At 52.1% G+C, this 13,119-nt stretch overlaps 1 protein-coding gene across 4 annotated transcripts in view; it reads left to right on the top strand.

Moving 5' to 3' along the window:
• LOC138530300 (guanylate-binding protein 1-like) overlaps positions 1-13,119 on the top strand; it is a 478,878-nt gene that overhangs the window by 194,089 nt on the left and 271,670 nt on the right. For all 4 annotated transcript variants that reach the window (XM_069640897.1, XM_069640896.1, XM_069640898.1 and 1 more), the window contains 2 exons: positions 8,880-9,007; positions 9,243-9,352. In XM_069640897.1, coding sequence (XP_069496998.1) covers positions 8,880-9,007; positions 9,243-9,352 — 238 coding nt within the window. The remainder of the gene's footprint in view (positions 1-8,879; positions 9,008-9,242; positions 9,353-13,119) is intronic.

Below are 13,119 nucleotides of genomic sequence, written 5' to 3'. Positions count from 1 at the left end.
GTGTGTGTGTAGGTGTGTGTGTGTAGGAGAGGGAAAAGGAGCAAATAGCTCAGGATGTGGAAGATCCCCTTTGGCACAAGACAGTTGTGACTTGTCGAGGAGGACGAGAATAGGGTGTTGTGGACTAGATTCAAGACCATAAGACAGGGCAGTAAAGCAGACACCCTGATCCAACCTATAGAGGAGCATTTGTGGGCAGCCTCTTGGTGGAAGCTTTGGGCATACTTCCGATCTCAACAGCCTGAATCTCTGCCACTGCCCAGGCTTAAACTACAAGGACATGCAGGGCCCTAAGCCTTAAGTGAACTCTTCTCCCAGTAGTCGAGGACAAGAACCATAATCCCAGAATTTATTGGAAGAAGAGCCAAAAAAGAAGTGAAGTCCCCTTTCTTTTCTCTTGAGGTGATGGCTGGGGTGGACAAGGGATGGCCACTCGTGCCATGATGGTGGCCCTGGGGGTGGAGTGGGGACTCACCTTTACTCACCTTTAATACCCGGCTTGCCGCAGTATGTTGCAATGTGGCAATGTACTTGTTATCACCTTCGAGATATCCCCACGTTCCAACCCCCAACAACCATTACATGGTGACCCTTGTACATCAAAATAGGCAAGCAACACGAAAATACAGTCTCCATGGAGACTAGTAAGATGCAATGCAGACTGTGGGGGAATACTGACTGAGATTCAGACACCTGCGCTTTGGGGATCCCTAGCTGGCATCCCAAACAGAGAAGAGCAAATGGATCCACAGAGTACATTGATTGGACTAGCTCCACACTCACATAAGGTGCGCACAAATCAATACCAAGATGACGGTGCAGGTCTTCATTGACCTGTGCCATGCAAAATGGTGGTATGGCCCAGGGTTTCATGGGGTGGTTGTGCAGACGGCAAATCGCTTTGCAAGTGGCATGCTGAATCGCACCTGAAACCTGTTAGATTGGAGATGACGGGGATGCAGGATGTGACCTGTATAAAAGGGAAAGGTTTTTAAGTTGCAGTGTAGGTGTTTGGAAAAGGAGTGTATTTGAATGAGGCTGGCAGAGGGAGCAGTTTGAACGACAGTCAGAGGCTAGGAGGAAAGAAAAGAAACGTGAGAGGAGTAGTGAAGGCATATCAAATGGGAAGTCAAGGAGAAACATCTATTGGGGGAGAGGAGAAGGGTGAAAACAGAGTAGGAGAAGAGAAATCCCAGGGGGGTAGATCAGGAGAGTGAAGTCAGAGGACAGGACAGAGGATATTAGAGGGAGCAGGTGGTTGGGGGAAAGGCACATTTGGCTCACAGAGGACCAATGCGATGTCCTGTAATCTGGTGAACCCAAAGCCTACAGAAGTTGAGCCGGGGGCGAGTGGAGGAATGAGCGTGTGGTGAATTGGCGAGGAGGTGCAGGTGAAGCACAAACACAAAAAAAAGGAAAGGATAAAGAGGGCCTAGAGAAGGTTTCCTTAGTTTAGACACACTTGGCGAGGAATTGAGGAGAGGGAGTGTAGGCTGATGGATAGCAGAGCCAAGATTTCCTAGACGGGGAGGGGGCAAGAGTCTTGGAGGGAAGCGAGTAAAAAACATCCTAGGGGCCTCCAGTTTTCTTGGGAATATCAACCCTTCTGAAAGGTGGGCTCAAGTCTGATTTCTTAGGGAGTCCTCGCTGGCAATTACCACTGCAGGCCTGGGTCAATAGGAGGCTTTCTCCCCACTGTACGTGAGTGCAAAAGACCCACCTAAGATTGTATAAATACCCATAAAGGTAGTTCACACAAACACTGTGAATGATCGGGGAGAGATCCCAAGAAACTGGTAGTTCTTGTTGCAAAGCCAAGGCATCCAGAATTTCTAACTCAAATTCTTTGCTAACATTGTAAATATCCACAATAGACTGTCTGAACTACGATTTTACTGTTGTGCCTTTTGTGGAGTCCATTCGGCTTTGTGACAGGACCCTCAAATTCCTCTCACACTGTGAGTTCACTGAGAAGGGAGAATGTATTTCGTGAGAGCAGCCCGTGATTGAAGATTACGTCATCCATTTTGTTGAACCCAGAGACTTCTGTTAAACCCATAGATGGCCCTGTTTGAATCCCTGGACAACGACCTCACACTGTTGAGCTATGCGTTCCTTGGTTGACCTATCTCAGCTTGGGAGAGTGACAAAGCATTGGCACTTGCTGCTTACGGAAACACCATCCTGGGATTTTGTCACAGACTTTATGTGAAGGAGAGACTATTCCATTCTCCAGCATGGGGTCTGGCATGGATTCACATGCTCATGAATATTCCCCGTCGTCAGGCTGGGAATCCTCGGTAAAGAAAAAAATCAGTATCAGTTTCGTTTCTGATCTGTCTTTCGTAGTAGTAACCAATCACTGATCTCTGCGTCATACTGACCACAGCCAATGACTGCCCTCTACCTAAGCCCCGCCTCTGGCAGCCATCTTCAGATTTTTACTGCACGTTCAAGTGTTGGGATCCTCGTGCTATTGCTCTCGAGCGTTAGTGCTATTTTTCACGTTTTTTCTCAAAAATGTCTCTTTTTCGGTCAAAAGAGCCTCAAGCTCCACCGTTTCTTCATCCGATCAACGGGGACCCGTGTCGGATTCGTCTACGCCCCTCAAGGGTGAAGATTTCGTCGAGCCACGCTTTTGGAGGACTCCAGAAGTTTCTCAGGCCCATCTCGGGCATGGCCCAGGAGAAGGGAAGCTTGACGCCCGCGAAAGCTGTTCAGGGCCTGCCCTGGATGCCAGCTGAAGAATGTCTTTAAGGAGGACGAACACTCCCTTTGTCTTTACTGCCTACATGAGGACAAGACGCACGTGGAGAAGGACTGTGCGTTTTGCGGCAATATGTCGGAGCGGACCATGAAGGACCGCCGTCAACGTCACGCCAACTGGCTGCAAGGGAAGAGCCCGTCAGGCGAGAAGAAGAAGAAGAAGTCCGAGCGGTCTTCTAAGACCTTTGAGGACGCCCCGGCGACGGGGGTCCAACAGAAGGCCAAGCACTGCGAGTCCGCTGGCACCGGGAGCGCCGAACGGTCGGGCTCTACAGGCGCCAGGCAGGGCGCATCCTCCCCGGCGCCATCAACCACGAGCCAACGCTCTGGCTCGGGTAAGAGGAAGGCCGAGCACCCGGCGAAGCTCCTGGAGAGACCCCGGGCGAGCTCGAAGGCCCCATCGGAGGGGGAGCGAGGCGGTGACCCTCCCCCCAAGGAGAAGGCGCTGAGTGCACCTAGGGTGGTGAAAGCCTTAATCCATCCGGCTAAGGCCTCTATCAAGACAGTCGCGGCGGCCCTGGCTCAGCCGGTGGAGGCTACACCAGTGGTGGCGACCTCGGGGCTCAGAGTCTCCCTGCCACCGCGGAGGGAGTCCTCTTTCATGCCCATCGACAGGACCCCCGTGAAACCTCTGACGGAGAAGAAAAAGGGGGGGCAGGAGGTCGTCGTGGATTCGGCCTCAACCTCTGAGGAAGAGGTGATCGAAGTCTTAAGCCACGGCGTTGGCGTGGAAGAAGACCAGCCCGTCGGGAGGGACCCCGACGTAGGAGACGACGAGAACGTCAAGGGTGCCGACGGGGCTCCTGACCGCCCGTCGGACTCCCCTCAACCAGTGCCGCAAGACAACTCGGCGGCCATTTTGTTGGCTAGACAGTTCTTATGCTCGGAGATAAGGACAAGACTGCCGTTACCACCAGCCGAGGAACCGCTCCCGACGGGGGACCCGGAGCCAGGCCCTTCTGGGAGCCCTCCCCCTAAGAGAAGAAGGATTCATCCTCCACCTCCTTTTCAGCCATCGCGCCCTGTTCAGCCCTCCTCCCCGTCCACGACACGTGGGGATGATACGGGGACTGACACGGCTGCGATGGGTACAGGCGAAAAGGTTTACGACGAGGATCTCCCGTTGTCACCTCCCACCCGGGCTTCCCCGCCCGACGAGATTGGATCGGTTCACTCCATGATCGCCAGGGCATCCGAGCTTTTCCAGCTCTGCCCGGAAGAGAAGAAGAAGGAAGGTTTCCTTTATCAACGGTGCGAGGCCAAGAGGAAGACGGTCCTCTCTGTACCTCTACTGGACGATATTTGGGATGAGGGCCTCGCCCTCCTCAAGAACCCATCCACGACGCCGGCTAGAAGGGATCGGTACGAGAAGAAGTACCGGGTCCCGGACGTGGCCCCCTTGTGCCTTCGGGCACAGCCGACCCCGGACTCGGTCGTCTCCAGGAAGAAAGAAGGGGGGGGGGCGCGGACTCTACGTCGACCTCCCCGCCGGACGGCGAGGGAAAGAAATTAGACACGATGGGACGCAGAGTCATCTCGTCTGCAGCGACGACGATTAAGGCGGCCAACGCCTTGGCTATCGTAGCCCGCTACGACAGGGAGTTGCGGTTCAAACTGGCCCCCTGCTGGACTTCCTACCAGACGACAAGAGGGCGGAAGCCCTAGAGATCTTGCAGGAAGGAGAGGTGGCGTCGGACCACGCCATTACGATTGCGACGGACATCGCCGACACTGGATTTCGCCAGTTGGGCAACGGCGTGTGCCTTAGGCGGCGTGGATGGCTCAAGGCTACTGACTTCTGTCAGGACGTGCAGACCAGAGTCTTGGACATGCCGTTCGACGGAAACAACCTGTTTGGGAAAACAGTGGACGATTCCCTACAAGCCATCAAGACGGACACGGAGACGGCCCGTGCTCTTGGTGTTCTCCAGCAACGACGGCTGCCCTTTCGGAGCGGCGGAGGCAAACAGGGTGCCTCCAAAGGTTCCAGCGGCGGATTTTCCACCTACCGTCAAGCGGCCCGTTCGTCGTCACAGGAAGCTTACAGGGGACGAGGCAAGTCAGGCGGACCCCGTCGTCGTCGCCAAGGAGGACAAGGCGGCAAAGCCTCGTCGAAGCAGGACTGAACCGGCCGTGGGGTCGGGCCCCCACCGAAGCGCCCCGGTGGGAGGCCGGCTGGCGAGCTTCGTCAACGTGTGGGAGTCCATCTCCACCGACCGTTGGGTGCTGGACGCCCTAGCTCAGGGTCACGCGCTCGAGTTTCTAAAGAGGTGCCCGCGCGTCCCCCCTGTGGCCAGGAAAGAACATCACGTCCCTCAACTTCTCTTGGAGGTAAAGGCGGTGCTCAAGAAAGGCGCCATCAAGCTCGTCCCAAAGAGGCTTCGGGGCTCTGGAGTTTACTCAAGATACTTCCTCGTGAAGAAGAAGACGGGAGGATGGCGTCCTGGACCTACGACGACTGAACAAATTCATCAAGGCACAGAAGTTCCGGATGATCACCCTCCAACATGTCCTGGGTCAGCTGGAGGAGGGCGATTTCCTGTCGTCGTTGGATTTGGAGGATGCCTACTTCCATATTCCCATCCTAAAGGGACACCGAAGGTTTCTCAGGTTCGTGGTCCAAGGGCGTCGCTACCAGTTCAGAGCCCTTCCCTTCGGATTGAGGTCGGCACCCAGGGTGTTCACCAAGTGCCTCGCACCGGTGGCGGCGCAGCTGCGCCGAGAGGGGATCCACGTCTACCCCTACCTGGACGACTGGCTCATCCGAGCGAAGACGAAGGAGCTCGCCGTGGAGCACATGGCAAGGACCGTCCAACTACTCACGGACCTGGGATTCTCCATAAACTACGCCAAGTCCCACCTGGTGCCCACGCAAGACGCACTGTTTCTGGGAGCGAAGCTCGACAGTGTCGCTTCTGGCCTCTTTGTCGGAGGAAAGGACGAGGGCCATCTTGGGCAAGGTGCAGCGGATGCTGGTCGCGGACGCGGCCAGGGTGAGGTCCATCAAGTCCCTCCTCGGAATGATGTCTTCTTGCATTTACCTCATCCGCCTGTGCAGGCTCTGGATGCGCCCGTTGTAGGAGTTCCTGGACGGGCGCTCGATCCAGACGGCGGGCAGCTTCGAGGAGAGGATCACACTCAACGAGAGTTTCCGACGAGCGATCCGGTGGTGGGGCACCCGCGCGCATCTGACGGCTGGCATGGACTTCCAGACCCCCGGCCACAAGGAGACAGTGACCACGGATGCCTCCCTGGAAGGGTGGGGAGCGCACACCGAAAATCTGCACGCGAGAGGCCTTTGGCTTCCGACAGAGAAGTCCCTCCATATCAACGTCCTGGAGCTCCGTGCAGTGTTTTGGGCCCTCAGGTCCTTTCTTCCGTCCCTCAAGGGCAAGGTGGTGAGGATCTTCACCGAAAACATCACCACCATGTTCTACATCAGGAAGCAGGGCGGAACCAGGTCCCCAGCCCTGTCCAAGGAGGCGCAGGATCTGTGGCATTGGGCCGTTGCCCAAGGGATGTTTCTGGTGCCGTTTCATCTGGCAGGGATAAAAAACACCATCGCTGACTCGCTCAGCAGAGAGCTGCGCTCGTGCCACGAGTGGGAACTATGACAGGATCTAGTGGACCGCCTCTTCCGATGGTGGGGCACACCCCAGATCGATCTGTTCGCGACGGCGACGAACTCCAAGTGCTGGAGGTTCGCCTTTAGGTTTTCTCAGCCGAGGAGCATGGGCGATGCTTTCTCGTTCCCCTGGGAGGGCCTGTTTCTATACGCGTTCCCTCCATTGCCGTTGCTGATACGGCTCATCAACCAGCTCAAGAGGTCACGGTGCAGGATGATCCTCGTCGCACCTGCGTGGCCGAGGCAGATATGGTTCCCGGACCTTCTGGACTTGTGAGCGTCCCCGTCAATCAAGCTGCCAGTGGACGCGGATCTTCTCTCCAGGGAAGGAGGCGCCATCCTCCATCACGACCCGAAGTCGCTGAACTTGCAGGCCTGGCTCCTGCAGCGTTAGAGTTTGGAGGATACGACATACCGGCCGACTGCAGAGAGGTTCTTGCAAAGGCCAGGGCGTCCTCCACTCTTAAATGCTATGGACACAAATGGAAGAGGTTCTCTGTCTGATGCCACACACAGAAGATTAACTCTCTACGGATTACGGCTCTCCAGGTACTGCCGTACCTTCTGACGCTGGCCAAGGCTGGACTGGCGCACGCGTCCATCAAGATTCATCTTGCTGCGATCTCCCGATACACCAGAACCATGGGGCGGACGTCTTTGTGGTCTCATCGTCTGGTGAAAGAATTCATGAAGGGACTGTTCAGATCGTTCCCGCCGGTGAAGGCTCCGGCCCCGGCATGGGAGCTCAACGTGGTGCTGACCAAGCTCATGGGACCTCTTTTCGGGCCTCTGCACTCGGCTCCGTTGAAGTTCTTGTCGTGGAAAACAGCGTTTCTTGTGGCCATCACCTCCGCACGAAGAGTGGGAGGGATCCAGGCCCTTTCCTGCAAGCCCCCATACTTGACTTTTCACGACACGAGGGTAGTGCTCAGGACGCACCCCTCCTTCATGCCCAAGGTGCCGTCGGACTTTCACCTCAACGAACCCTTGGTGTTGCCTGTTTTCTTCCCGTCGCCTTCGTTGCCGGCCGAAAGGACTTTGCACTCGCTGGATGTGGCTAGAGCGCTGAAGTTTTACGTGGACCGCACAAAGTGTTTTCGGAAGACGTCACAACTTTTTGTGAACTTTGGACCTGTCAATCAGGGGAAGGCTCTCTCAAAGGCTTCCATTTCCAGATGGCTCTCCGGCTGTATCATGTGCTGTCATCGGTTGGCAAACCGACCGCTGCTTGGCCGTCCGAGATCCCATTCCACCAGAGCGATCGCAGCTACCACAGCGTTCCTATCTGGTGTGCCCTTGCTGGACATCTGCAGGGCTGCTACGTGGAGGTCGACGCACACCTTCACGAAATTCTACTGCGTCGACTGGGATTCCAGGGAGGAGTCCACGGTCGGCCAAGCAGTGCTGCGCAATCTGTTCGCCTAAGGTGAGCCTGGTGAGGAGGTAAGAATTGCTTAATGTTGAGTTTGATGTAATGCTTAATGTTGAGCCTTTGCCACCTCCCGTGGTTGTGCATGTGTGTACTGCTATGTATTCTTTATTCATGAGCATGTGAATCCATGCCAGACCCCATGCTGGAGAAGGAACAAGTTACTTACCTGTAACTGTTGTTCTCCAGCATGGGTCTGGCATGGATTCACATGCCAACCCTCCCGCCTACCCCTCTGCGGCTCTTCACTTGGTCATACTGCCACTTCACGTGCTACCAAATCTGAAGATGGCTGCCAGAGGCGGGGCTTAGGTAGAGGGCAGTCATTGGCTGTGGTCAGTATGACGCAGAGATCAGTGATTGGTTACTACTACGAAAGACAGATCAGAAAGGAAACTGATACTGATTTTTTCTTTGCCTGACGACGGGGAATATTCATGAGCATGTGAATCCATGCCAGACCCATGCTGGAGAACAACAGTTACAGGTAAGTAACTTGTTCCTTGGTTCACATGGCTAGCCTCTTCAGAGGAACCTGGAATGTGTACTATTATCCTCCCAAACCTTTAACTACCCTTAATAAACCAATAACTAATGTAAATTTGGGTTTGGGGTTGACACGCTAGTCTTCATGACACATATCACACCAAACAAGTGTTTCTGGGCTCGAAAGGATGTATGCGAACATTTTACTGATATGTTTCCACAGTGTAACTGTGTCACACACTCAGTTCTGTTATTATGGATAGTTAAATACATTCTGTAAGAGTATTTATTGGGTGATGCGTTTATTCTGTGTCAATAAACTATGGTTATCATTTTTACGTATCTAAGATAAAGCCCCACCTTGTTTACATTTTGATTGGCAGCGGTCCTGGTGCCGTCCTTTGCCATATAGGGTGCAGCATTTGATGTCTTGCTATCATGAATGCGTGTGTGTTTTGTAGTGGGAGCTCTCAGTCTGTCCAAAATCAAAAGGCCCCGTAAAGTGCATGCTCCTACGTATGTTTCCTGTGAATGGTGTTTGTGTCTGCGATTTAAAAACCTTTCTCTTTGTAGGATTCTCCCTGGGATCCACCATTCAGTCTGAAACTAAGGGGATCTGGATGTGGTGCGTACCCCACCCGAAGAAACCCAACCACACCCTTGTGTTGCTGGACACAGAGGGCCTGGGAGACGTGGAAAAGGTGAGTGCTCTGGCTGGGGTAAGGGACTCGGCAGGCGCCGGCTTCTGAGGTTAATCTTCAGGATGTGATTTAAATTGATTGCACCTCTTGCACATGTTCTTCGATCCTGCGATGTAGCTACGTGTTTAATGATCTCATGGACTGGTTGCTCTAATATGACAAATAGTCAAACAGTGAATATCAAACCCAGTCTCTGTTTAAGAAAGTTGATCAAAGATTCTGTTCTCCTCACTAGGGCGATTCCAAAAACGACTCTTGGATCTTCGCCCTTTCTGTGCTGCTAAGCAGTGCCTTTGTGTATAACAGCATGGGCACCATCGATCAGAGGGCACTGGAGCAGCTGCAGTATCCTTTCTGGGAGTGTTTAAAGGGAACCACTTTGTCATTTGCACCGGCTCCATTCCCATTAGCTGGAAATGGAAAGGAATCTCGCCAGTCAGAATACAGTTCTGAAAGAAATGTACATGATCTGTCTCTTATTAATGAAATTAAATGACACAACTGTTTTTCTGCTGTGCTTTTCAAAGTGGAAGAACGTTTTCTTGTGTCACATTCCCGTGTCCACCTCTGTGCCTGAGGGAGGATGGAGATCTGAGAGTTTGTGAGCTTACACTATCCTTTTTGCTCCCTCACTCTCAAGATGCATTTTCCATTTCTTTCTCAGGATTTCTCTGCTTCTTCCCTGTCTCCCACTCACTAACCACTCTCTGCCTTTTTGTTTTCTCGCTAAAGGTTTTTCCACCCTACTCCCTATGTTCCTATCTATAACTCCTTTCCTTTTCCCTCCATATTTAGAACTTTTTCTTTCTGGCTCTCATTTGCCTTGAAGGTGACTTTGTGTTCTACTAATACACCAGTTATGCAAGGGTTATGACTGTTTATTTCTCCTCCCTAAGAAGCAGATCAGGGTAAGTGAACTTGGGGTTTGAAAGCAGCATGTGTAAATGTGGATAATAACTTTCTATTCTTTTTCTATTTCTGGACATCCGTTATGGGACTTCTTCCTCCTCATTAACCCTCCTGACCTCCCATCCATTTCTTTAATTTTCTCAAACTGACCCAAAACGGTTTACTGACATTTTATCGAAGCCTTTTTTTTACCGAGGTCAGTTTTACTGAAAATAAAAAAAAATACTGAATTCTTTTTTTAAACCCCTTCCTTATTTACACCTATGTTTTAAATCCCACCCTAAACCCCTCCCCAGCCCTTTTAATCCCATACCCTCCCCCCATATGTAATTGAATTTCGGTATTTTTTCAGTAAAAATGTACCTCAGTCAAACTTTTTCAGTAAAATGACTGGGTACCCCCAAAAGTAGTATCATACTGGGGGACCTGTTCCACGTGCCAGTGGATGACTCCTGGCTTGAGTTTTGGGAGATTACCCATACTGAGAGACACATTTGAGCCAAAATGTCTGTACTGAATTCCTTTCATGCTCTCTCATTCAGTTCATTGACATTTCAGGAAGGTTCCTCAGATTTGTCCCCAACCTCATCTTTAAAGGTTTGATGACTCACTCCATCCCATAATGTTAGATGGTAGACATGCCGCCTCATCATTTTCTGTTGCATACAAAATGTGCCTCTATTTTAATGTACCATGCTCATGCTGTTTAACCCTGCTTTTAAATTCACTGTTTGAGCTTAAATCTGATAATGTTGATAGGTCTTGACCTAGGCTTCTCAATTTCAGTCCTGTCTGTTTCTTTTTGAGCGTAATGCATTTCCTCCTCTCCATGCTGTTTCAGTAACACCATCACGATGTTAGGCAGACAAACTGGTATCTATTGGCATTCTTTGTAGAGTGTCATGGTAATGACTTAGCGGGGAGATCCCCATTGGACACCCCCACCTCCTTAGGTCATTATCATAACACAATGAAATGAATAAATGAATACACAGACAACTGTATTAAAGTTCTTTGGAAAAAACACAAGGTCACAGTTTATTTTGGAGCAAGACAACTTGGGACGGTCCCAGCCACATTACAAACAGTCAGATACGGGTGAACCATGTCACCACTTTAGCCACTGGACAAACTGACAAAACTGCTGGTTATTCCAGCTATACTGGCACAGCCAGCAGGAACCAGGGGCACTGACCAGGATGATTGTTGGCCTAAAGCCCTAAGGAAGGGAGTCAGTGCCCGTCGAGGGATCGGCTCGAGCCCGGCCAATCCTGAGCCGCTGCAGCTGCAGCGTGAAGTACCTCATTGGCTAGGACCGCCCCGATACTCCGCCACGCTTTGATGGTGGCTGACGCTGCCATCAATGCCCCCAAACCCTAGGACCTTGCTTCTCCTTCAAATTTACTAGACAATTACAGCTTACCATACTCACCATTGAATTCATCTGCAACCTGTCCTCTTTAGCTCGCCCAATAAAGCCGTTAGGAAAACATTGTTGCCTTTATCAGATAGGTGGACCCCATCCGCTTCAAAATGGGAAGGCAAGGAGCTCAAACAGCAGTGCCCTACGTACCCCAGGCCCTCTGCCTTGGTGAATTTCGCAACACTTCTGTTGAGGTGCTTTCTGGATTTCTCCATGCCGGCTACAGAAATGGCGTCTCTCCATACTTGCCTTTGCACAACTTCTGACCAGAATATTTCTGTGCCTGGCAACTCGTGCGCCATTATAGGCAAAGTAACCTGTATTTGTGTGAGCAAGCGTCCGCGACCCAACTTGGCCAGATCGTTGCCCCCCCAAATGAATCAATAACCACCTTGGTGCCCGCGCCACTGGAGTCGCCAGTGAATTGCCGGCAGCAAGGAATGCCACCTCATGCCAGGAGTGCCCAGCCACACACACTCGGTACCCTTGAAACCCAGGTTGTGGCCGATCGTCCATTGCCTGGCCCTTTTTTCAGCGCGTGTCACAAATGAGTGGCCGATCAGCCATACTGCATCATCTAAGGGGAAAAAACATACCATACCATAAATTCTTTGATCCGCCCGGATCCAACACACACACTACTCCGCCCCGCCCTTGAGTGCCCTCTGTATCTAGTATTATTCAGGGGATGCATTATGCTGGGGGCGGACATACAATCGATAACGGCCCGACTCCCACCTCCCCACCTTCATGATTGCCCGGGGAGACATTCCCTGCTGAAAGGCAGTGGTAGCTGCGCCTATCCTGAAACTATGGGTGGACCATCCCTCCCCCTGAATTCCCAAGGCCTTCAAGGCCATTGTCAGCACCTTGCGAAATTGAAATACAGAGAGGGAGGAAGTGTCGGCGTGGGTTAGCAGGGGGCCAGCGCTTGTAGCTCTTATTTGTATAAACCTCTTGAAAAGGTGCACAGGGCAGCAATCCGCCAGGGGGGCCCCATGTAGGCATATGTGAAAACCTTTTCCCTGCTGATCCGTCTTGCTTTTCCTCAACCATATACTGACCCCTTCACCTGAGTCTTTGTGGAACAGGGATACATCACCCAAAGCAACGGCCCTCCCAGATGTGTCTTTCTTGGATGCAGAAACTAGCTCACTAATCCTAAAGGCCCCAAAAAAGGCCCATGCGAACGCCAACCTGAATAGCGCTGTTTCGTATTCACTAAAGCATATGCTAGGTAATGTGGCCAACAACCTCACCAATAACCCAAAGTCAATTGGTTTGCGCACATCCTCAGACCTTGGCTCCGAACGGGCACAGCCTTTCAATGCCGAGCGCACCAAAAACCCCTTTGTGGGATCACCTCTCCCCACCAATTTGGAGTGGAAGGCAACCGCCGCCAGATGCGACGCCGCCCAACTCTTTGACAATCCTTCTGAGTGTGCCCAAACCACAAAAGTGCGTACCTGTTCCTCCGCGGTCTGTTTTTCGCACTGTAGATAAGAAATCACGCTCTTGAACTTACCATAACCTTGCTGGTATCTGCATCTTACTCCGGGCGTGAGTGAGCGCTCACTCAACTCTGCGAGTGCCCTGTCCACATCACCAACTGCCACCATTCCTTTTTGAACTGTGCTCCCTCCAGCTTGCCCTCCGGGTGGGCATTCCGGAACTTGGATCACTGAAAGCGAGAAAGAGCGTCAGCAGCAACATTTGCAGTGCCCGGCACATGTCGAGCCCTAAATTCAATGTTATGATATAAACACACTTCCACTAGTTT

The sequence above is a fragment of the Ambystoma mexicanum genome, chromosome 1q, assembly GCF_040938575.1.
Source record: "Ambystoma mexicanum isolate Mex_15411 chromosome 1q, UKY_AmexF1_1, whole genome shotgun sequence".
Classification (NCBI taxonomy): Eukaryota; Metazoa; Chordata; class Amphibia; order Caudata; family Ambystomatidae; genus Ambystoma; species Ambystoma mexicanum.
This window is presented reverse-complemented; position numbering and strand designations above follow the sequence as displayed.